A 26,907-nucleotide genomic window follows, 5' to 3' on the forward strand; every position below is an offset into this window, starting at 1 on the left:
TCCCTGCATATCCCCAAAACGGGGATGTGGGGAAATGTTTCTCTAGGTGTCCCCTTGTCCCGGGTACGAGGGAACCGTGGGGTACGTACACCCCACCCTGGGGGACGGGTCCCCATGGAACACTACTAATTACCATTCTTGCATGCTAATTGAATGGTAAAACACTTTCCCGATGCCATGGGGCACTCACTCTACCCTCTAGCCACTCACTCTACCCTCTAGCCAAACACCTCTTGGCAATATGGTCAAGACCTTCTGACCTAGGGAGCACTTTGGGCCTTGATGCTCTCTAGGCCGTTCTCCCTAGCCTTATTACATGGCATCCTGGTCAATACCTTTGACCTAGGGAGAATGTATGCCCTTGATGCAACAACATCAACACTCCCTCTCACTAAGGGAGACATTCTCAGCCACTCCAAGCTTGTCCTTGAAGTAGACAAACTTCGTCTGGGACAGAGGCTTTGTGAGAATGTCGGGAAGTTTCCCATTTGTAGAAATGTACTGCAGCCATATTGCTCTCTTTTGTACAATGACTCGATACTTGATCTCAATGTGCTTTGACCTATCATCACAGTCATTTCCAACCTCTGATGAAACAATTCTACGAGTAGCTTCCGAAGTCACACTGCTTCACAACTCGCCAAACTAGCTGCAATATAGTCGGCCTTTGTAGTGTTGAGTGTGAAAGATGTGTGCTTCCTACTAAAGCAACATCTTGTTGTGCTCTTCTTGTCTTTGCCACTCTCTGCGCAATATTAATCCATATATCCCTAAAACTGTACTTCATCATTTGAGACATATCTCAATCCATATCCAATTGTAGCATGCCGGTACCTCAACACATGTTGTGTCGCATGCCTTGGCTCAGCGATAAATTGATCAACTTTCTTCACTGAATCCATGACCACAGTTGCTTTCCGGTCACCCTGAATGAGTGCTTCCTCTAACGCTGAAAAAAATCCTTTCTGTGACAATCCTAGTTGAACACTCTACCACTACTACTTCCTAGTCACTGAAGGATATCTGCTGTTTAGCTTGGTCCACTCATAGAAGGCATACTGCTCTTAGAGATCACTTGTTTCTGAGCATCTTATAGTTCATTATTTGAAGGATCTCAATAGTATACTTCCTTTGACCAAGGAAATAATGCATGCATCAATTCTAGATACTTCATCTTGAATTAAGAAGTCAACTTCCTCTGACATTGAAGCGAAGCTTGATTGCTCCCTCTATCACAAAAGCTAATTCTCCTGCCATTGCTGCTCCCTCTGTCAGACGAGTCATTCTACTTCCGTTAGAAACAAGTCATATATAACAAGATCAACCAAGACTCAATAGATATCCATCAATACAAGAATACCATGCCCGATGTCTATACAAAACTTACTTCTCATGTACCTTGAAGCGCTCTGGTAGTTCTAAGTACACTTCTTCCTCAATCACTCCATTGAGAGAGGTCTTTAGATCCATTTGATGTAATCTCCAATACATAATAGAAGTAGTAATTCTAATAGAAGTGTACTTGGCAATTGGAGCATATGTCACTTCATGGTCCTCTCTCTCTTGTTAGGAGAACCGTCTTACCACGAATCTCACTTTGTACTTCTCTTTGTGCCATCTACCGTATGTTTGATCTTGTAGATCCACTTGGAAGTCACCATGACTTCCCTTCAGGTCTCAGGACAATTTCCTCCATTATAGCATCCTTCAAACTTGCTGGTCTGCGTGCTCGCTGTGAATTAGGAACTCTTCCGAGCATTGGACACAGTTCTAAATGTTAGTACAATTCTCCCTCTTGAGAGCAATTCACTCTAGTTGAGTTTATGCTTGATCTTGGGAGAATCCTCTTTCCACAAACTTTGTTTCGTTCTTCTTGATGCTTCCATCTGCTTCTAGAGCCTTGGCAACGTTTATGATGTACCTGCAAACCTCATTAGGAGGTTATGGAAGAAACAATTATAACCAGGCAAAGGATATAAATACAAGAGGCTGACTAGTAATAATAATCAATGAGGAAAGATATGAAGTATGTATCTTTTAATTTGAGGGTTGTAGGAATTGTCAACTCCCTCTTGCTCCTTGCCTATTTGCAGAGATCATTGAAATTGAAGCATATTCTCGTCCTCATCATCATTTGTTTTGTCATACTTTGATTTCTTCTGTTGTGGATGCTCATCATCACTAATGTCGACTGCTAAAGCATGTTGTTTTCCTTTCCTCTTTTTATCTTTCTTCCCTTCAGGACACTTGTTTTTATAGTGTCCAAACTCGTGACAACTGAAACATTGAATGTCCTCCTTCTTTTGATCTTGAACAAGAGTAGAACCTCTACCTGTATTCCTCTTATGAAATTTACCAAACTTTCTTCTTCCTTTACCATTCTTAGAATGAGATGCAAATGCTAGGGATTCACCATCTCGAGGTCTCTAAATCTTCTCTTTTGATATTAACCTAGACTCCTCTCGGGTTCAAGAGGTCCATAGTTGATCAAATGTTGGAATTTCTGTTCTACCACAAATTCTTGATACAAGAGAATCCCATGAATTTGACAAATCATTAAGAGTTGTGGTCAGAAGTTATGATTCATCAATATTTTCCCCAATGGCCTTGACCCGATCTCTCCACTGAGAGATCCTCATGAAGTAGGAAACCACAATATCTGATCTATTCATTTGAATATCATGACGCTGATTCCTCGAGGTCATTTTTTGTTCAATGTTGTTAATTGTATACAACCCTATGGCACATGCGAATGGGACACTTACACCACGGAGCACTGAGGATGCTCAGAGAGACTGTGACAGGAGTTGCAGTCCTTAGTACTGAGCATGATGTTATATGCAAAGGATGTGTACTAGGGAAGTACGCTAAAGTAGCTTTTCCACGGATAAAAACAGAGTGGAAGGCGTATTGGGATTGATACACTCAGATATCTATGGTCCAGTGTCCACAAGAGCTCTTAGTGGTGGAGAATACTTCATCACCTTTATTGATGATCACTCCAGAAAAACCTGGATCTATTTCTTAAAGATTGAGGATGAGGTCTTCGATTGGTTCAGAGAGTTTAAGGCTCTTGTTGAGAACATGATAGGGAAAAAGATAAAGGTATTGCGTTCAGATAACGGTGGAGAATATACAGACAAAATCTTTACAGATTTCTGCGCAAAGGAGGGCATCAAAAGAGAATGGACAACTCCCTATAATCCGAAGCAGAATGGAGTTGCAGAGTGCAAGAAGAGAGCTATTGTTGAAGCGGCAAAGGCTATGTTGTACGATAAGGATTTGCCTAAGTTCTTATGGGTAGAAGCTTGTAACACGATGGTGTAAATCTAGAATAGAACTCCTCACAAAGCATTGGGGAAGAAAATGCCCGAACGTCACAGGGAAGAAGCCAGAAGTCAGTCATCTCAGGATATTTGAAGGGTGGCATATTGTCACATTTTAGACGAGAAGCGTAGTAAATTGGACTAGACTGCAGAAAAGGGATACCTCGTAGGATATAGCGAGACCTCAAAGGCATACAAAATCTACATTCCTAGCAGCAAGAAGATTGTAGTGAGACAGGATGCGAAGTTCATGGAGGATAGTGCTTTCGGGAAATCTCGAGAGATGCTAGCAGAAGGTCAGTTAGTAGATGTTCCATTAGTCTAGTAGTAGCAGGGGTAGGCAGGAGGACAGGCAGGAGGACAGACACCTGGATCAAGTACAGTGACCAGTACCAGTATTTCCTCAGAGGAAGGAAATCCAGATAGTTCTCATTAGATGGAACGATAGGATCAAGAGGAGTTGATTGAGCCTCCCACCACCAGTGGTAGAACCAACAGGGAAGTATGACAGACACTGAGGAACACAAAGGAGTTTGTTGGAGCTCCTAGAACTGAGAAGAGGCGGCGTAGATTGCCTGACAGGTATCGGGCCTTGGTAGCATAGGTTAAAAAACTCTCTAGCTTTTAGGAAGCCATTCAACACCAAGTTTGCGTGGATGCCATGGTAGAAGAGTATAGTTCTATCATGACGAATGATGTTTGGGAAGTAGTATCTAGACCAGAGGATAGATCAGTGGTAGGATCAAAGTGGATCTACAAGAGCAAGTATGCTACAGATGGCAGTATAGAGAAGAATAAGGCTAGGTTCGTGGCAAAGGGGTGCGCACAAAAAGAAGGAATAGACTATGAAGAGACCTTCGCCCCAGTAGCCCGATATACCTCTATCAGATCCATTAAATCTATTAGTAGATGTTCCATTAGTCAGCAGTAGCAGGGGCAGGCAGGAGGACATGCGGGAGGACAGACACCTGGATGAAGTACAGTGACCAGTACCAGTATTTCCTTAGAGGAAGGAAATCCAGATAGTTCTCATTAGATGGAACGACAGGATCAAGAGGAGGAGTTGATTGAGCCTCCCACCACCAATGGTAGAACCAGCAGGGAAGTATGATAGACACTGAGGGACGCAAAGGAGTTTGTTAGAGCTCCTAGAACTGAGAAGAGGCAACGTAGATACCCTGACAGGTATCGGGCCTTGGTAGCACAGGTTGAAGAACCCTCTAGCTTTTAGGAAGCTGTTCTACACCAAGTTTGGGTGGATGCCATTGTAGAAGAGTATAGTTCTATCATGACGAATGATGTTTGGGAAGTAGTACCTAGATCAGAGGATAGATCAGTTGCAGGATCAAGGTGGATATACAAGATCAAGTATGCTGCAGATGGCAGTATGGAGAAGTATAAGGCTAGGTTTGTGGCAAAGGGGTACGCACAGAAAGAAGGAATAGACTATGAAGAGACCTTTGCCCCAGTAGCCCGATATACCTCTATCAGATCCGTTATATCCCTAGCAGCTCAAATGGGATGGGAGATTCACCAAATGGATGCCAAGACAACATTCTTGAACAAGGTGATAGAAGAAGAGGTGTATATAGAACAACTTGAAGGCTTCAAAACTCTTGAAAAGAGAACTCATGTATGCAGATTAAAGGCGGCCCTATATTGGCTCAAGTAGGTATTGAAGTTTCTAAGTTTACTTAGTTAGAAACCCTCCATGCAATTTATCTGATTTATTCCTACCCACTTGTTATTTTCCTTAACAAGTTATTTACAATGTAAATACTGAAAATAAACACTAATGCATGTTCAACAAATTATAGATCAGCAACTAAAGAAAGAAGAACAAACACACCACATGACACCATTATTTTTGGACTAATGTCCCCAGAAAATCCTAATGTGGGAAAACCGGTGCAACTATCTGAGGGTTTTCTTATTAAACAATATCAGAGTACAATCTGGGTGCCGAAACTGGCATACCCAACAGAGAATTTCCTTGGCAGTAATACCTCTCAGTTTCTAACAAATCTACTAGCTGAACCCCAAATAATCCTTTCGGCAGCTACTCGGCACCAATCTGCCCCAGAAACCCCAACGTTTTCCCAATCTGGATTGCGTCAGCCTCTCCTTGCCTAGCGCTGGCCCTGCGTCAGCGTATCTTGGCCTGCGTCAGCCCCAGGAGGCCCTGCGTCAGCTCTCTGAGCCTCTGTGTCAGCTACGCTGGCCCCTCTAGTGCTCTGCGCAACACTTCGCTGCCTCTGCGTGAGCACTGGTTGCTCCTGCATCTCTCTCTCTGGCTGCTCTGCTGCTATCCCAACACTATCTCTGCCTCTCTCTCTCTCTGTACTCAATGCCCCTCAGCTGCTCTCCCAATCACTGATTCTATCTCTCTTAGCAAACCCCGCTCTAGAGAATAGAATGATTGATCACTTTGGTGTGTTCGTCAAGTGACCCTCAAGCCTCCTCTTATACTCTTATACTTTTCCTGTTGACATATCAATGGCTGAGATAAACTCCCTAATGAACGACTAAGATTAGATCTGGCTCGATCCATGTCTTTTGGACCATTCTAACACAGATTCATATTGATTCACATTAATATTTTATTTTCCCAAGTTTAGACTTAGGGACTCCATTAAAAATATTAATATTTTTAATATCTCCTGTTATGTTTAGAATCTGCCCAAACCCTTTCTGGGTATTGGAGATCTCATGTGCCCCAACCTCTCCACCAAATTTCGTGGCTGGAGCACATCCGATGCTACCCCAAATCAACACTTCCTCTTAGTGAGGACTGTGCTCTAGCAATACTCCTCACTGAGTATTACTCTGATCATCTAGCATCAATACCTGTGTTGATGTTAGGCCTTCCTGCCCAACATCCTCTGCACTGCTGCATGCTGTACTGCTGCCCATGGTTTTGCCACTGCCGCTGCTGCATCTGTACGACAACTCCCTTTGCATCCGTGCTGCTGCTGGTCCTTCCTCCCAGCACTGCATCTGCATTGCACCTCCTCTCATCATGTTGCATCTTGCTGCCCACTGCTGCACCGCAACTCAGTTACCGAGAAGTAAGTAACTCATCTCCCAACTGACCTCCCTATTGGGCTAGAAACACCCACTGATGCTAAAGCTCCCTCTGCCGCTGACAAGTGCTCCCTTTCTAACCTCTGCGTTGCTGCAGCAACTCCCTGCATCTCGCACCGTTGCACACCTCTCTGTGCCTTCCTGCACTGGTGTAACACTCCTGTGCCTCTTGCATTGTTGCAGCCTTCTAGCTCTGTGCTATCTCGCGACACCTGCATTGTAGCTCTCTCTGCCACTCCGTCCGCATTCGTCCCTACCCACTTAGCCAGTCTTGGTACTCCTCGTCGGGGCTCCCGTAGCAAGGTCTAATCCAAGAGGCTGGGTACCACAAGGATCCTGCCCCTCATCACCTATAATCCACCTGACTACAGCTCGATGTCTCCCCACTTCCGCTTAAGTGGTGCGTGTGCACTCAAGGCACAGTCATCATCTGTCAAAACTTCCTTTTCTGCCCGTGCTGGCGCTACCTTAGTCTCGAAAGACTCTCCCTTACTCTTCTTCCTTGGACACTTGGTCGCATAATGACCCAGCTCCCCATAGTGGAAGCACTTGATCTTGGAGAGATCTTTCTTCTTCCGCTTTTCCTGCTTTCCCTCAGATGCCAGGGGCACATCTTCCTACTCCCGCTTGACTTTGATCCCCTTACTGCTGTTACCCATCTTCGACTGTCGTCTGATCTCTTCTTGGAAAAGAGCTGCCCACATCTCGTCCCAAGGTGGAAGTGTCCCTCTGCCTAGTATACTCTGGACAAACACTTCCCAGTCTTCTGAGACAGCATTCAGGGTTGTCCTCACCATTAGCTCTTGATCCGGTGTCGCCCCTATAACAGTCAACTGATCTCGGATCTCATTCAGTCCTCCAAGGAAGGTGTCAATCAATTGTCCCTTCTTCATCTAATACGACCTCATCTGATTCTCGAGCAACATTCTTCTCTGCACAGAAGTATGCTGATACAACTTCTTGAGAGCCTCCCACATCTCAAATGCCGTTTCCTTCTCGGTTATGTGTGGTACCACATGATCCATGACTCCGTTAAGGATAATGCACTTGGCCCTCGCCATTGCCTCCTTGTACCTGTCATTATCACTGGGGTCGACTGGGACAACTATTACCTTAAGGGCAAAGTTATTGACACGATTCCTGTCAAACACTGATAAGATTCTGGCCTTCCAGACTGCAAAGTTCGATGCTCCGTCCAGTCTATCCTAGTCTCTTATCTTGTGTAGTGCCATGATGCTCCTCTACTTTGCTTTTGGAAGTTCTCTGTTCGACTCCTCTGAGTCTCTACCTCCCGTTTGGAAGTTCTCTTCTGGACTCCCTCTGGGTCCTCATTTCCCTCCTGGAAATCCTTTTGCCGCTTGTCGAGATGTCACCTACTCTCATTGTCTTGTGCCACTGCATTGCTGATCCAGGTTCCTCGGCTAGAAACCCTCGGTAACAATTCCTCTGGCCCTGCTCTGTCAGGTACTGTTCTGACTACACTACCTCACCAGCTCCACTCTGCAATATTCCTGCAGCCTTATAGACCCCAAAAACTGCCTCTTTGTGAACCGTGTCAGCACCTCTCTGCCTCATGCTGTCTCTGCATCACCCCAGATGGATCTGCGTCAGCCCTGGGATGCCCTGTGTTAGTCCTTTGGCCCTCTGTGCCAGCAACGCTGGCCTTTCTGGGGCTCTGCGCAGGTCCCGACTTCCTCTGCGTGGCCCTGGTTGGCTCTGCGTCACACTCCTTGGCTTCTGCGTTGCTAGAAACAACTTCTGTCACCTCGGGACAACGGTTTTCTGCTGCTATTGCTTTGTTCGGCTGATGTCTTTTAGTCTTCCTGTGATCTGTAATCACGCTCTAATACGATGTTGAAGTTTCTAAGTGTACCTAGGAACCCTCCATGCAATTTCTCTGATTTATTCCTACGCACTTGTTATTTTACTTAACAAGTTATTTACAATGTAAATACTGAAAATAAACACTAGTGCATGCTCAACATATTACAAATCAACAAATAAAAGAAACAAGAACAAACACACCACATGACACCATTATTTTTGGACTAATGTCTCCGGAGAAACCCAATGCGGGAAAACCAATGCAACTATATGAAGGTTTTCTTATTAAGCAATATCAGAGTACAATCTGGGTGCCGAAACTGGCCTACACAACAGAGAATTTCCTTGGCAGTAATACCTCTCAGTTTTTGACAAATCTATTGGCTGAACCCCAGATAATCCTTCCGACAGCTACTCAACACCAATATGCCCCAGAAATCCCGGCGTCTGCCCAATCTGGATTGAGTCAGCCTCTCCTTGCCTAGCACTGGCCTTGCGTCAGCTTATCTTGGCCTGCGTCAGCGCCAGGAGGCCCTGCGTCAGCTCTCTGAGCCTTTGCGCAGCTACGCTGGCCCATCTGGTGCTCTGCGCAGCACTTAGCTGCCTCTATGTGGCCTTGCGTGAGCACTCGCTGCTCTTGCATGGCACTGCGTGAGCACTGGCTGCTCCTGCGTCTCTCTCTCTCGCTGCTCTACTGTTATCCCAACACTATCTTTGCCTCTTTGTCTCTCTGTAATCAATGCCCCTCAGCTGCTCTCCCGATCACTGATTCTATCTCTCTTAGCAAACTCCGCTCTAGAGAATAGAATGATTGATCACTCTGGTGTGTTCTCCAAGTGACCTTCAAGCCTCCTCTTATACTTTTCTTGTTGACATATCAACGACCGAGGTTAAGTCCCTAATCAATGGCTAAGATTAGATCTGGCTGATCCATGTCTTTTGGACCATTCTAACACAGATTCATATTAATACACATTAATATGTTATTTTCCCTAAGTTTAGGCTTCAGGACTCCATTAAAAATATTAATTATTTTAATATCTCCTGATCTATTTAGAATCTATCCAAACCCTTTCAAGTTGGATATCTCATGTGCCCCAACCTCTCCACCAAATTTCGTGGCTAGAGCACATCCGATGCTACCCCAAATCAACAGTAGGCACCCAGAACATGGTGCGATCGGATTGATAATTACTTGTAATAGTTAGGATTCGTCAAGTGTGAGGTTGATCCCAATCTCTACTATTTAATGATAGAGAATGAGCCACTTATTCTAGTATTATATGTGGATGACTTGTTTCTAATAAGTTCTCTAGGCTCATACAAGGCTGCAAGAAGAATCTTGAAGCATAATTGGACATGAAAGATATGGGGTTGATGCATTATTTTCTAGGATTTGAAGTTTGGTAGAAGAATGGGGAGATCTTCCTTGGGCAAGGAAGATATGCTATAGAGATTCAGAAGAATGCAGGATTGTCGACCCATGGCTACACCCATGATCACCAAATGGAAGTCAATAGATGCATCAGGAGACAAGGAGGTGGACCGCACCTTTTACAAATAGCTTATTGTGTTGCTCACGTATCTGGTCAACACTAGTCTAGATATTTGCTTCGTTGTCAACACCCTTAGTCAATGCATAGTGGAACCGAAAAGGGTGCATTGGGCAACAACTAGGCACATTCTTAGGTATGTGCGTGGAACAGTCGGATATGGGTTGATATACTCCCGAGGAGATGACTATTGGATGGATTCACAGATGCAGATTGGGCAGGCAGTTTAGTAGACCGGAAAAGTTCCTTTAGGTACTGCTTCAGTGTTGGATCAGGGATGATATCTTGGTGCAACAGGAAACAAAAGTCGATACCTCTGAGTTCAACAAACGCTGAATATATTGAAGGAAGCATAACTACGTGTGAGGCTATATGGCCTAGAAAACTACTTGTGAGTTTGTTCAGAAAGAGGATGGAAGCAACCATGATTTATTGCGATAATCAGAGTTGTATCAGCTCTCTGAGAATCCAATATTTCATGACCGGTCGAAACATATTGATATTAGATGTCACTTTATCAGAGACTGTGTTCAGCGTGGGGCAGTATAGCAGCGGTATGTCCTCATAGGAGATCAAGTAGCAGACGTACTCACAAAGGCTCTAGGAAGAGCTAAGCTCATTTAGTTTAGAGAGCAGATGGGTATGGTAGAGAATCCGTTTCAGTAGCAGAACCATGTGATTTCTCAGTTACAATGGCAAGAAATGAGAGGGAGTTGCAGTACAGATGCAGTGTTGGTAGTGGCAGGGTCAACAGCAGTACAAATGCAACATTTGCGCAGTAGTTGGTGGGTAGTGATGTTAGACATCAACAACGCAAAGGGAGATGTTACATAATAGGGTGATGCTTCAACAGGTTGCATTGCTAGAGCACATTCCTCGCTAAGAGGGAGTGTTGATTTCCGATAGCATCGAATGTGCTCTAAGTCTCAAATTTCGCAGGGAGGCTTAGAAACATGTATTCCACAATACCCAGAAATTGTTTTGGGAAATTCGACCTGGAGACAGTTTTATTAAAATAATTAAGTATTTTTAAAGAGTGCCTAAGTCTAAACTTAGGAAATTAAAATAATTAAAGGGTATTAATCTAACTGTGGGTGAAACTTCTAGAAGAAGACAAGGATTAAGTCAATATACTCTGAGCCATTGATTAGAATCTAATCTGGGCCGTTGAATACTTAATTGGAGGATTATAAGGACTTCGATGGGCATTTGGAAAATACACCAGGCAGATACTCAGTTACCCTAGTAAAATCAACACTGGTCGAAGTTCGGCAAGAGGAGATCTATTCAGAGGGAGAGTTGTAGGTGAGCAGAAGAAAGGGTATCAACAACAGTCGAGAGACAGGAGCAGAAGAAGCAGAGCAGAGAAGAGACAGCGCAGAAGCTATGACGTAGAGGGACAACTCAGAAGCTGAGATGCTTGGACTACGCAGATGATGACGCAGTGAGTGACAGAGGGGACAACAAATCCTCTCCTAGATCAGAATCTCGCCAAGGAGTGTGAGAAAGTTGTCTGTAAAATTCTCACAGAGATATCTTTTCTATTTTGCTAGTTGCATCTTGTACATGAGATTTTCGCTGAAGATTAATAAAGAAACCCTCATCTGCTGCACCAGTTTTACCACACTGGGTTTTTCTGGGGACGATTGTCCAAAATAACTGTCATTGTGATTATCCTTGTGCTAGTTTTTTTCTTTGCATTTACTTTCTGAAGTATTTTAATTGTGAAAGATGCAGTAGAATTTATTTCGATATTTGCAGTAGAAATGCTGTGAATAACTTATTTTTGAATTAATAAGTAGAAGAAATAATATTAGTCACTGTAGTTGGATTTCAATCTTGAAATTTTCACAAAGTCGACCTCATTTGGACATCTCATCAAGCATCTTCTTCTCTCTCTTCTTTGGATTGGTTCATACAGGTTTAAAATTGCAGGGTCTGAGCTCACACATGCGAGGAGAAGAAATTAAGCTAGAGCCGCAGGGTTTGATCAACGAAAATTTGGCTCTATCCGCTACGTTGATAGGGTGCTCCTTGTGGCTGGAGGGCTACAACCCCACTATCTGTCACTAGGTCCCAGCAGTTGTGACCTAAAATTCTGTTGACTGACGACCGTAGACTTTGACTTTGATCAATTTTTCCTATTGGGCTCATCTCTTGGATATTGTTTGGTTGGTTTTGTTGGATAGTCAAAGGATTGACTTTGACTCTTGATTGATGAATTGGAACACTGTACACTCTCTTCTAAACATTTTATGACAATCTAATGAGATGAATTTGAAAGGGTTTTCCTCTTTGTAGGGTTTTTCCCTGGTCTTTGACCAATCTTGGTGTCTCTTGTTATTGCTCTTTATTGCAATGTTCCACCAAGACTCCGGTGCGGGTGGACGGGGGTGCGGGGAGACGCACAGGGGTGACGTGTGGGAGTACCCTCAAATTTTAGGGAAATTTCGAGGATGTGGGGCGATATATATATATATATATATATATATATATAATTCAAGTTCATATTCATTGTTCAATAATGAAAGCACAAATATTAAATAGACCAATAAATTGAAAATTGAAAATTGGTCCACGCATAAAATTTAAATTCATAACTGAATTAAATAATGACATACATTGATCCGTCCTCATCATTCATTTTGATACATACATTATTCATATGACATACTCGTTATTCATCCATACCATGAGATTCAATAATGAAATATAATATATTCAAATACATTGATCCATATCATTCATCATTCATCATTCTAGAACCTACATTGATTTAAAAACTAAATTCATCATTCATCATTCTAGAACCTAAATTGAAGGCAAAACATACTAGTATATTACTATATACTATATACTAGATACTGAAGTTGAGGGGAGACGTCCAAACGCACCCCTTTTGGGGAGTCTCGTTGCCCACAATGGGGAAACGCACCGCCTTGTGTGTCCCCAAGACTCCCCAAAAAGGGTGCGTGGGGAAACGCACCCCTAGTAGACTCCCCGCCACTGGTGCGTGGGATATGAGGGGTGCGTGCACCCAACCCTAGGGGACGCGTCCCTGTTGAACATTGCTTTATTGTCTTCTACTGTGCAATGCATTGACTGTTGTATCTACAATTGCTACTATTCATTGGAAGATTGATATAATTTTGAAAGATTGCTAATTGAAGATAAGAATTGGGCTAAAGTGATTGTATCAACATAGAACAGTGGAAAATTAATAGGTTTTGACCTAGGGTTACACCCATTCGTATAATTTGGCTGACTTGTCTTTATAGAGCCTACATGAATTCAAAAATAAACATTTTCTTTTCTTTAATTTGGCTGACTTGAATACCGACCGTAGCTACCAAAAAAAATCAACATATCTCATTATCATTTCCAAATCCATGACTTCTGCTTGATTAACTCTCAACATTTGCCTTTGTTGCGAAGTTTTAAAATTGAAATGTGGAGACTCCTAATTTGGTTGTGACACTCATGTATCCAAGACATCTAATTATCAAATCCATAACGATTATCTCTTCCTTCCCAATGAGTATAGACAGAGGCAACAAGAGATAGGCAAAGAGTGACTTCACCTTAGCTCCTAGCTCTATGAGATGATGAGGAGACTTTCAACATTGACCTCCAAGAATCTTCTGGTAGTGTCTTGTCTAAGGCTATGCCAAATATCTCGTTCGTAGTAGACATTGCTTTCCTTCCTCTTAGTCTTGGTAATGACCTATTCTTGGTTGCATGGCTCACTGTTACCCACCAAAATGGGTAACCCCATATGAGAAAACGTTTTTCTCCTATCTTGGAAAGCCAACAATCCAACAACCCTAGACATTTGCTTATTGATGATGATATGCCAACTTTCTACACTATCTGCACCAGTCATGCACCTCTCATCATCTAACATTTCCTATTGGATGATGGTGGGCTACCAATTGAACATGTACTTTGACCATTTTGTAATCGAGTGCTTGTACTTAATGTTTTGGGTGTTTTGATATGGATAAATGGGGGATCTAGATGATTGACCGATCTTGACTGTAAACATATTCTCTCATCTTACTAGGGGAGGTAATCTTTAACCCTAGTTCAATGGGACCTCCTCTAAGGCCTTATAGCCTTATTGTCATTGGAGGGGCGCTACTTGGGAAACTTGGGTTGAAGTAGCAAACAAGTTGATTTGAGCGTGCAGGTAACAAGTCTATGAACCTAGGGATGTTCTCATGAACTCCCTGTTCGAGCATATGGATCATGCGCTCTACGGTGAGCACATGTCCCCGAGTTGGAGCCAAATGTTACCCACCAAAATGGGTAACCCCATAGGAGTAGAACTTTTTCCCCTTTCTTGGATAGCCAACCGATTAACAACCCTATACATTTGCTTATTGATGATGATGTGCCTGTTTTCTATGCCATCTGCACCTGTCATGCACCTATCGCCAATCGACAATCCTCTTGGACGAAGGTGCGCTACCACTAAACATGTAGTTTAAATATTTTGCAATCGAGTGCTTTTACTTAATGTTTTGGGCATTTTAACATGGATAAAGGGGTGATTTAGATGATTGATCAACCTTGATTACTAGTGGGGTTAATATTTAACCCTCCTCCAGTGGGACCTTCTCTAAGACCCTAGGGTTGTAGGAGGGACTCTACATGGGAAATGTGGATTGAAGTAGCGTGTCCATTACCCTTTTCATACTTTAACATTTTCCATGTTATATCATTTCCTTTGATATCATCTCCATCCTTTGGGTTAACTGTAATTTGTTTATTGTGATTTGGTACTCACTAATTGTTAATTTTAGATAACAATGGTATGTTCTATGCTTAGTACAATTTACTTCAATGTACCTTTAGCAGCGCAATGACAATTTCCAAACATTTCTAATAGCAATCACATTAACTTAATCACATTGACAATAAATATAGATAGAACATAAAAACATATGCAGAAAACAAGCTAAGACAAGAGGACACCAGATTTGGCGGATGCCAGGGACAAACCTCAATGTTGGGAAAACCATTTGATCAAATATTCTTATTATTATTGAATAGTTCAGCACAAAGAGAGTACAAAAATCAAATTCACTTGCCCAATACATAGTCAAATCAGCTCTATCAAATTCTGCAGTGAAATCAACCCTAACTAGAAAGTCAACGCTAGTCAAAGCAGCAATAAAATGTCCTCAAAACAAATCAATCTTATCCAGTAAAACTCGGCTTGATTAGAAGGTCAAAATCATCCCAAAACAGTCCAGTCAAACTTGGTCAAAGGAGAGAGAAAACTGTTGTAATTTTCTACAGTCAACCTGCAATTTGGTTTGCGGTCAAAGTGCTTAGAAAACCTCGGTTTTTGTGCCAAAAGCTGCGGCCTGCTGAGACAGAAATTTCCCCAAAAGATCGAAGTCAAATGATGCCTGGAAGGTCTCGGTCAACGCTGGTCAACAGTCTGAAATTTTTGCAACTTCGGTTCTGTGATTTAGCCCAGAAATTCTTGATTTTTTGCCCAACTGTACGACCTGCAAAAATCGAACTTTTCCACCCAAAATCGAAGTCAAACTTGGTCAAGAACACCTTGGTCAATGCTGGTCAAACTGTCCCTGAACTCTGAAATTTTTGGCCTGCAATCTGTCCCAGAAAACTCGTCCTCCAGCCACACGTGTGAGAGAGAGAAGCTGCCCAATAGTTGTATGACCCAATCAGAAGAAGAGAGAGAAGAATGTGTGAGTGAATGATGTCCAAATGAGGAGAGAGGTCACTCCTATTTATACAATTCATTGAGGGTGAAAGGACACATCTATTGGGCTTCTTGAGCCTACATTAAGCCTAGATCGACCTTAACAATTTGTGCATGAGAGAGAATAAATTCAAAATTCCACTTCTGCTTGTCCGAATGAGATGATCTTTATATCAAATTTGGACCTCTCGGAGGGAGGAATCCAATGCAAGAATCATCTCTATCATATGAGCTGTCCCAAAGTGGAATTTGGCCCTAGTTTCCAATTTTAACACTCCCTCTCAACTAGGGAGAATTCCACCTGCCAATCCATCTGTCATCATCGTGCCATCCTGTCATCATGTACCATCTCTGTCATCACTGCTTTGCTGAACCATGAAGTAATAATGAAGAAGAAGTGATTGAGAGTGAGTAACTGACAAAAGTCAGTCCTTAATCCTAGATCAAGTTGTTGAACACCATGCATCCTATTCATAGAGAGTACAACAATACACGGTGTGTCCATAGATAGTGGTATGGTTCCTAACTACTTTTTCCATCTCATTGGCCAAATGAGAGGTACTTCCCATGAGTTTCGGACTCCATGGGTAGGATGTGTGTTGGGGCATCGGCCGGAGAAGGTGAACCACTCATCTTGCTCATATGCCATAGGAGAAGGTGAACCACTCATCCTATGCATATGTCAATCGTAGGGGAAGGTGAACCACTCACCCTACATACATGTGTTTGCAATTGTAGGGGATGGTGAACCGCTCACCCTACACACATGTCAACCATCATGGGGTATCACAGGGGAAGGTGAACCACTCACCTGGTACATAGTGCACCACTAAGGGAAGCTGAACCACTCACCTTATGGTTGCTCATATCTTCAAGAAGTACCCCAAGCCCACAGGAGCTCCCAAAGCTAAGTGTCCAACTCGTATGGGACCCTCATAGGAGGGTCTTTCCACAACTCCAAGTCTCTCTCGGAAGGTTAAGAACTTGACCTTCCCCAAGGGCTTTGTGAGAATGTCTGCGACCTACTCATCCATCCTAATGTGATGGAGCCTTATTGCTCCCCATTGTACCATATCCTAGATAAAGTGGTACCTGATATCAATGTGCTTGGAGCGGTTGTGGAACACGGGATTCTCTGAGAGGCGAATCCCACTCTAGTTGTTGCAGAAGATCACGGTGGTATCCAACATGTGCTCAAATAGCTCACTGAAGAGCTTCCTCAACCAAACAACTTCACAACAGGCCATACTCACAGCAATGTATTCCGCCTTGGCTGTGCTTAGAGCAACCGATTTCTGCTTCTTGCTCATCCAAGATATTGAAGCAAACCTCAAAGTGAAGCAACGCCCAGATGTGCTCTTATGATCTACCATACTACCAGCCTGTGCAGCATCAGTATATCCATGTAGCCTCAAATTCCCGGAAATGTATCTCAAACCATAGTTGATTGTGCCACGGAGATATCTCAAGAGATTCTTGGGAGCAATCCAATGTATGTGATGAGGCTCGACCATAAATTGACTCAATGTATTCACAACGAAGCATATGTCTGGACGGTAGTTTACCTAGAACATTAGGGCCCCCACAAGTTGTCGATACTTGGAAGGATTTGCCAATGTGGGCCCAACAACACTTCCACATAGCTTCTTGAAGTTGAGTTCCATCAGAGTAGACACAGATAAATTAATTGGTAATTGATTGAAGGAAAATAAGAACTATTTTTGGTTGATGCAGGATTGGGCGATCCCTAGGAATGCTCCTGCATCAACAAGTATTTTAAACAAATGACATGGTATAATGTAGTCCAGATTTGCAAGTCTACATGATACCAAACATATTAATCCATAATGTGATATGGAAGTATATGCCAAATGCTAATTTTTGTGTTAGATTGGTGCTGATTATAGACCTGTATTAGCTCTTCATATTAAATGTTTTGCTGGGTAAATAATCGTTGGAGAATGTTTACTAAAGTGCAGGTTACTATGTGTTGTGAACTTGTTTACATTGTGTCTTCTGTTGACTTCTCATATTCTAAATGTTATGCCGTCTTTTTTAGAAAAATTGGCGGATGTGGAAAGCTCGTTCATATTTCCTTCATTTGCGGGCGGCTACTATTGCTTTCCAGTGTGCATGGAGGTGCAGGCTTGCAAGAAAGGAGCTCCATGGATTGAAGTTGGTATGTTTTATGCACACCATCCTTTCCACTATTATTATTTGCTTGATAATCTGTGAACGTGTAAGGTGTTATGTTGGGACATCTTAAGCTGGTAATATGGTCTTATTAGGTTCATGTTTAAAGTTTCCTTTTCATACTTTGGATTGTAAGTGTCAAAATGATGTATGAGTTTTAGTAGAATAGGTTGGAATTACCATAGTTCAGCACTTTTTAAACCCACATTTTTGGATCAGGCCTGTTGCTGGTTAAAAAATAACCACCGATTACTAGTATAAATAATTAATCATGGACAGATGGATAGACTTATTACCTCCTGTCCATATGTATTGTTTGTTTTATGAGTTGATGTGTTATTGGATTTAACTTGTATTTCTTCTCTAGACTCTATTGTGATGGTACATACATTGTGCCTTGCATCCTGGACAATGGTGAATATCCTAGACCATACAACAAGAAGTGACTGGGCCAGTTGCAACTAAATTATAACCACCTATTACTCGTATGAATAACTAATTATGAACAGAGGGAGAGTCTGGTTATCTCCCATCTATATATATTGTTTTTTTCATTAATGGATGTTACTTTGGATTTAGCTTTTTATTCATGTCGAAAGTATATTGTGATGACACGGACATTATATCTTGCATCTGTGACAAGAGTGAGTATGCTAGACCATACAACAAGAAGTGAATTTTTATTTGCAGACAGAGAGCTGTTCTTTACAGTGATACATATGGCTAAATCACAGTTGAAATTTTAGATACATATTGCTTGTATTCTAAGTTTTTGAGCCAGTTTAAAAAGAATTAATTCTTCATGGTGGCTTGATTAAGTATAGTGAAATAGATGGAATCACATTTTGTGTATTGTATACCGCTCTGAGTATTTCTTGCTTTGAAGAGAAAATGCTTGGCCAATGGTTGCCTATTTTGTTCGTGATGGTGTTCAACTTTAGTTTTAAATTAGATATCATTGTCCATTAGTGGCCAAAGGTTAGCCATTGGAACATTGATTGGAGAGCATTGTAAGTGCTAAAAGTATCTCCACATGAATTGTAAAAGTACAACGCAAGAGAGTAGATTTGGAGTGCCAAAAGCATCATTATGAAAAGAAATAGGAAGTGATGCAAGCCCACAACTAAAACGTGCTAAGCAAGGCTTGTAGAAGCAAGAGAAGACGACCACACACACATAACAGAAATTGGTTTTTTTCTGTCTGTGCAGCTTGTACAGTCTATTATGATGCATATCTATACCTAGAATGACGCCAAAAATGTTACCGTTCAAACTAGTAGGGGTCCTAGGAGGGAAACCTAAAGGGACAATTGCTAGGTCAAAGGCAACGATGGAGCAATAGCCCATTGACACCTCGGCTAAGGCTCCCTATTCTTTACAGACTTTCACCGATGGGAGCAGACCCCTTGTGATAAGGATCACGAGATGCATGGACCAGTGATAGGGTGAGGGGTGATCCTTGAAGCCTATTCACAAGAGAGGCTCAAATATGTGGCTTGTTTGTCTTGGAAGACAAGATGGAAGGCTCTCAAGGAAGGGCTTGGGGAGAATTTCAAGGGTTAGGTTTTGAGTATGTGTCTTATAAAGGAGATCCCTAAGCCCTAGAATTCTTGTGGAAACTTGGGTTCTAGGTGATCTTTGAAGAATTAACCTTGATAGTGCATGGGACCACACAGGACCAAGTGGACCCGAGGTTAGGTCAAGGGGATAGGATTTAGCAACCAATGATATGCTTGACCTAATTAGGGAGGGGAAAGGGATCAAGGAATGAATTTTCAGTGAAAGGCAATGCAAGGATCCCAGTGAGGTATCTAGCCTAATGGAAACCAAGGGAAAGAATTGGTCTTCGAGCTAGGGTTTGCGATATCTCAAGATCCCACTATCAGAATCTCATGAAATTTGGAGGTTTGGATTGTGAGATAATTGATGCCCTATGTGACCTAGAGGACTAGACTTAGAGAAGAGGAGAGGGGAGAAGGAAAACATGTTTAAGGTGATCACCTTATAGTGGACCAGTGCCTAATCCTTTGGGGAGATTTGGAGTCAAGAGTAATTATGACTATGGACATTGAATTTTCTATGTCAATGAGGACTCAAAGACAACTTCACATAGCATTAGGGCAACAACAAAAGCAACTTCAAGAACTTTATACTTGGTTTTGCAAGATTGATGGATTATCAAGATGAATTTCAATGAAGAAGCATCTATAGGAACATTCATTCATAATACATGCCCCATACATGAAGCATTACTATCTAGATACCGAATTTCCACAACTTCGCATAATTGGATGCAGTTAATTGGCCCTAGTATAGCGAATTCCCAGCAACAATGTATGTGATAAGAATAGAAAATAAAATAGTGTTAAATTATACGAACATGTATTAAGAGTATATCCAACCATTAAGAATTTTCCAATCAAGAAGCTCCAAGACAAGAGAAAATAATCCAAACATCAAAACTCATTCCATGCTTCAATATTCATCCTCCAAGAAGCATAGTGAAATTCTCAAGAGAGATACAAGTCCAATCCAAGTGATGATGATAAAATGAATCCTCATCACTTCTATTTTCACACTTCTAATGAGTTTGATTTAGCTACTTGGGCCTACATTAGCCCCTAGAATAAATTAATGTGCAAAACAACAAAGTTTTGGTGAAAAACCCACCAAACTAGCTCATAAACAAAAGAATAAGTGTCTCAAGGGGTCAAATGATCAATAATACATGTCGTTGGGCCTTCTAAGAAGCCTGATGAAGTCCATAAGTGCCACAATGACGAATACGACTCCCAAAAGTAGTGGATAAGAGGTTGGCCTATTGTTCTCCAAATAATAAACCTGTGGTGCTCCCAATGGGTGTGAGGGCACACAAGTAACCTCATGGGTCTCCAAGTAGATCGAAGATGCTTGTAGACCATCTGTAAGGGTTCAAATGATGGTGTAAGTGATGCCACATCAGTATACAAGTCTTGGGTCATCTGCCAAGTGCATGGTACAACTGTGGGGACAGTTGGGCATGGTGAACTCTGAGCATCTTCCTCGTCCAATAGGTGAATCTCGAGCAATCTCTGAACATCTCTGGGGATCAATGGAGTGCTGTCTACTGCTGGGGAGGCCCATGGCTCTCTACACACACCCTACATGTGCCAATGTAGCCCTTTGGAGGGTTAGGACCCTATATAGGGAGACCAAACCCAAAATGGAGACCATCTGCAATCCTGCATAAGATCCAATGCGTTCCCTAGCCTTTCAGTACAACAAATCGTTTTATGAAATCAAGTTAAAGAGCTTACAAACCATGGACAACAGGTGGGCACTTCAGAATGGCATGCCCTTCCGTAGTGGGCTTTGACATGTGCTAATGTCTCCAAGCTCCAAATGGGGTTAACCAAGTATCTTATTAGGTGGTCTCTACCTTTAAAGAGGATAGTATGTCCGAGGTACATCCTTCAAAGGCTGGTGGCTTGTGATAAAGAGATGAATGGAGTAGGGAATGAAAGGGGCAGCCCAATATGTCGGGTTACAAGGGTAGATAGTAAAAGGGAAGCCCACACTTGTGTATATAATGTATAGGAGGGAGCAATCGTGGTGCATGAGGTACCCTGACCTTGATTTTTCCACCCTTCTTTATATGCCTTTTTCCTTTTATGATTTTTCTTTGATTAACTGCTCAAGGCTCAAGGGATAAGAGCATGATGTGTATGGTATAACAGTGGATATCCCCTTTAAGGTAAGGCGGTTCATTGCCCACTAGGGGTTGGGACAATTATGGGTTCCTGAATGAGAAATGAGGCTCATTTATCAAGGTGACGACCATGATAATGGGGTAGAGTTCATGTATTGGCTTTTTCCCACGTTCTAAACGTGTCTGCCCTGACGATATTTTGCATTTTGTGGTACATTTTCCTGTTGAATGTGGCCACTTGTGCTTTTACTTTTCTTTTTAGCTGCATCAACCTCCAGGGCATCATTCTAGGCTTGACCTATTGAAGAATCTAGGGAAAATTATTATTAATGATTCTTCCATAGTCATTGAGAACTGCTGGTGATGTCTTTTTCTTTTAGTTAACTTCTTTATGTTTGCTTGTTCTTCAATCATCAAACAATTATCAAAGCAAGAAAATCAACAAAATACAAGTACACAAGATGTTGGCTCCAAGCCAGGGCAAACCTCTCCTCTTGAGAGTAAACCCTTGAATCTCTTCTTATAGATGTTTAGATGAAGAATACCAATACCCTTGACAAGATAGACACCAGGTTACCTCCAAGACGATTGTCACTATCCTCTGCTCTGTTGAGTCCACAATTCCCTGCTCTCCTTCTCCTTATGTTCTTGTTGTCACTGTCTTCGATTCCTCCTTTTCTCGGCTGCCACAATCCTTTATTTATGTTGATATCTTGGGACAGACTTGCATACTCTTTGTTGAGTTATGTTACTGTTTAGATGTACCACCACCGAGAACTGTATCTTCTACTGAGAGCTGTAGATACCACTGAGAGCTTCCATATATGTGCCACCATTGAGAACTGTGTCTTCCACTGAGAGTTGTGATACCACCGAGAGCTTCTATATATTTGCCACCATCGAGAACTCTGCCTACCATTGAGAACTGTACTCATAGTATATGTGTTCACCGAGAGATGTTGCTACATATATCTACACAAGACACTGCAACAAGTAATCACTATATATATATATATATATATATATACATACATACACACAATCCTTGAATACCTTCAAAGAGTGTTAAAATTGGCAACTAGGGCCAAACTCCATGTGGGTCATCTTATTAATGGCAGTTGATATTTTTCTTGGATCCCTCTCATCGAGAGGTGTAGGATTGATCTAAAGATCATCCAATTCCGATAAGTATTCATGGAGATATGAATTTATTTGTGTTATGGGACAATTCGTCAAGGTCGGCCAGCAACCAAATAAACCCCACATGTGCTCAACGTTTTAGTATAAATAGAGGTGCCTTGAAAGTCATTTGAACACACACTTGGGATCTCTTCCTCTCTACTTGTCTTTGGGTTTTAGTGGGAGGAGAGATCCTAAGGGATTACGCTGCCCTAATGGAGAAGCCCTAAATCAGCCTCTACGCAGTCCTAGGAGGAGACACCTCTACGCATTCAAGAAGGGTTCTATATGCTGTCTTAATGGAGATAAAATGCCCTAGCCGTAGTCCAATCTAGGAGCTCAAGTTGCTGTCCAAGCATGCCCTAATCAGTTGTCAAGGAAGGGCTAATGCTGCCCTATACTCAGTCCTAATGGGAGGTTCAATACTGCCCTAGCCGCAGTCCTAAAGAGGGTGGTTTAAGCCGCAGTCCAAGAGAGGAGAAACCTGCCCTATATGTTGCCCTAACCTGCTCCTATATGCAACCCTAGCCTGCCCTAACTCGTTGTCTAAAAGAATGCCCTAACAACAGTCTACAAAGGCTACTTAGCCGCAACAAGAAGGGAGTTGTTTAGAGGATCATCTATATGCAGCAAGGTAAGACCTTAACACTGTTTTTGGAAGGGCTTAGGACAACCCTTAGACGCAGCAACCAGGAGACTTAGCCGCAGTCTATACATAGCCAAACGCAGTCCAAAGATGATGACTGGATGCCCTAGCCGCAGCAAGAAGAGACAACAAGGTAATGTCACTTCAGGATAGCATGGAGAGCTTAGTTCAGAGGACAAGTTGCTGTGGAAGTGCGGATTAGTTTGAGGGTTGTTTGAGGGTGCAAATAGGTCCTGAATAGGGATGTCTCAACAATCAAGGAGCTGTGTGTAGGGCTGTTAAGACCAAGCCCAAATCAAGATAGTTTGGATTGCAATAAAAGGGGTTTTGAAGTGAGATGTAGATGACAGCTATACTGTGATAGACAATAGGCCTTATCATCTCAAACAAGAGACAACGTGGATAGACATGAGGCAGATCTGTGCACAGTATGTACAGTAGCATAATGATGTGATAGGTGGCAGTGTAATGAAGGCATATGGCGCTGTATGGTGTAGCCTTGGGACAACAATGAAGCTTGATGGAGCAAGCAAATGGGACAACAGTATGGCAACCATGGAATGGCAATATCACTAACAGTGGGACAACAGTATGGTACATGGGACAACAGTGGCAGCATGAGGTCCAACAATGTGATGATAAGTGCAGCATGGTGCAACATGGTGAGGTGAAGCATGATGACGAGACGGAACACAATGATAGGTGAAGGAGTCACGTTGGAGAATTAGTTGAAGTAGCATGTCTTCAACTGTTCTCATGTAGAGATGATCTATTCTCTTATCTAAAAAGTCTAAGTGTTGACTTCTGTTGTAAATGCACTATCTCTCTCTCTCGCTGTCTCCGCTGAACTATTGAAGACATATAAGAAGAATTGATCAAGGGTTTCCCCACATTGGGGTTTGTCGCTTGCTAGCGCCACATCTTGTGTCCTCTTGTCTTGGTTTGTGTTTTGCGATTTATGTTTATGTTCTATCTGTAGTTTACTTTAATGTTGATGTGATTGCTAATCTGGAAAAGAATTGAGCTAACTGTGAAAATTGAAATAAATTGCTCTAAGCATAGAACACACCTAAAATTAACATGGTACCAGAGCTGAGGTGAAGACAATGCCCAAGGAAGAGTGAAAGAGCAATCATCGAAGACAGTTGGGAAAGGACAAAAGGATCAATGGATTCCTCATCCATCTTCAAATTCGCTAAGGTGAAGTCGAAGCAGAGAATATTATTAGAATGGAGCAGCGAAAGTTTCTGATGACCTACCTAAAGATCACTTCAATGGGAAGTCTGGATCTAAGGTTGGAAGGAAAGGCAGATGCCTTGATTGTAATAAGTTCAGCCATTATGCGAAGGAGTGTCCGAGGTAGGGACACATCACTTGATGATGATAACAATCATCCCTGGGACATCTTCAATGATCAGAGGAATGACAGGTAATGCAGGTCATCAAGGAAACGTCCGACTCTTCAAAGAAAGCAAGGAACTCCAGGTATGAAGAATCAAATATTGTTTTTGATAAGATAAAGAAGCATTATCTTGTATTGGCCCTCTCCTTCAGATTCTTTGGGAATCTGGCTTATTGATTATAGTGCTTCAAGGAACTCCATCGGATAGAAGGGTGCTCTCTCTAATTTGATAGGTGGAAACATTCGTGGGATTATATTTGGAGCCGATGCCACCTATCCTGGAAAGGGTGTAGGGAATGTTACCCCCTCAATTGAATGAGGGTAACTCGATTCACTTACAGAATCTCTTTTATGTACCTGATCACAAGAAGAACCCGATGTCCATTTCGACAATGAAAGTCAAAGGTTACAGGGTGGCATTCATCGATAGAAAGGTACATGTTTAAAAATAAAAATTTCTAAGATGCTTTTGAGTTCAGGGTTGGCAATTTGTATCAAGTTGCAGGATGGTCCATTGGGGACCATATCAGTTGACACATCTCATCTATAGCACCGGATATCTACTTATGGGGCGATACCCGATGTGAGTCAGATGGTGACTTAGATATCCGAATTCAAGAAAAGCATGAAGATACATGTTTGAGATGTACTGAAGGAAATTTTTACAAGGGGACCATTCCCCTCATGTAGCAGGTTCACAGGTTTGGAACAACCCGAGGAGTTTGAGATTCATGATCGGGAATATCATGTATACAGGTGGAAGAAAGCCCTTTATGGCTTGAAGCAAAACACCTCGGGCATAGTATGAGATGATTGATAACTGTTTGTTGAAGCTGAGATTCACTAGGAGTGAAACAGATCCAAACCATTACTCGAAGGTTGTGGATGATATACCTCTCATACCGACACCTTCTTAGGACGACCTATTTCTGACAGGTGCAGACCCTCTCATTTGAAGTAAGAGGGAGTTGGATTTTGGATGTGGAATGGTAAACTGCAAGCCTGTGACTACCTCGAGGATCTTAACTTTCAGAAGTTATATGGTGATGATGCTGGACCAGATTTGGGAAATTCCTCTGAGTTTCATAAACTCATTTGCATTGATGATCTTGGTGAACTTTTGTCCAGATATATGTTTTGCAATTAGCATGGCGAGCTCATATTTGGTTGAGCCTCACTGGATTGGTGCCAAGAATCTTCTGAGATATCTTCGGGGCACAATCTATCATAGATTGAGATACACTGTCGAAAATATGAAGCTGCATGATTATTCGAATGCTGACTCGGCAAACATTGTGGAGGATCACTAGAGCACTTCTCAGTGCTGGTTCTCTTTGGATTCTGCTTCAATATCATGGATGAGCAGGAAGCAGAAGTCGGTTGCTATAAGCACTGCCGAGACCAAATTCATAGCTACGAGTATGATGTCATGTGAAGGTGCCTGGTTGTGGAAGCTCTTCAGTGAGCTGTTACCACTGTGATTTTCTGTGACAACTAGGGGGGGGATTCTATTGTTGAGGAATCTCGTATTCGATGATTGCTCCAGCAGATAGACATCAGATACTACCTTATTGGGATATGGTAAGTTAATGAGCGAGGAGGCTCCATCACATTGAGACTGATGTACATGTCGTAGACATTTTGTCAAAGCCCCAGGGAAAGGTCAAATCTGTGGCTTTCTCGAACGGCTTGGAGTTGTTGAGAGACCTTCGTGTAAGGTTCTTGCATGTTGCATGCATTGAGCTCTAGGAGCTCTGGGGGAGCTTGGGGTACTCACTGGAGCAACACATGACCATAGGGCGACTCACCCTCCCCTAATGGTGCGTTGTGTATAGGGTGAATAGCTTAACCTTCCCCTGTGATACCCCGAGGTGACTTTGGGACAAGATGATTCGTTCTCCTGTGAGCCAGGATGATTCGTTCTCCTGTGGGACAAGATGATTAGTTCTCCTGTCGAGGCATCCTACCCATGCAGTCTGGGACTCATGGGAAGTACCTCTCATCTGATCAATGAGCAGGGAAATGGGGTTAGGGACCATAGTAGTACTATTGATGGACGCATCGTTGTATCTATCGTACTCCCTATGCTAGGATGACCTCCAACTGATCTGGGATCAATATGAGTGGTTTGAGACACTCTCTTGTGATATTGATCTGGGATCAATAAAACTGACTTCGGGTCAGTAAGAGTGATATGACACACTCTCTTCAGATGAAACTGACTTCGGGTCAGTAGAGAATGGTATGAGACATTCTCGATCAATTCTTCTTCTTC

The 26,907-nt window shown here is 42.4% G+C and overlaps 1 protein-coding gene across 9 annotated transcripts in view; it reads left to right on the top strand.

The window, feature by feature from the left end:
• Window positions 1–26,907, top strand: part of LOC149254884 (myosin-11-like) — a 483,587-nt gene that overhangs the window by 147,804 nt on the left and 308,876 nt on the right. For all 9 annotated transcript variants that reach the window (XR_016267192.1, XR_016267193.1, XR_016267195.1 and 6 more), the window contains one exon: window positions 17,584–17,703. Coding sequence is in view for 4 of the 9 variants with exons in the window: in XM_089460258.1 (XP_089316384.1) it covers window positions 17,584–17,703 (120 nt within the window). In the remaining 5 variants the exon portion in view is untranslated. The remainder of the gene's footprint in view (window positions 1–17,583; window positions 17,704–26,907) is intronic.

The sequence above is a fragment of the Pinus tabuliformis genome, chromosome 7, assembly GCF_031772625.1.
Source record: "Pinus tabuliformis cultivar Carrire ecotype Pingquan chromosome 7, CPIR1, whole genome shotgun sequence".
NCBI lineage: Eukaryota > Viridiplantae > Streptophyta > Pinopsida > Pinales > Pinaceae > Pinus > Pinus tabuliformis.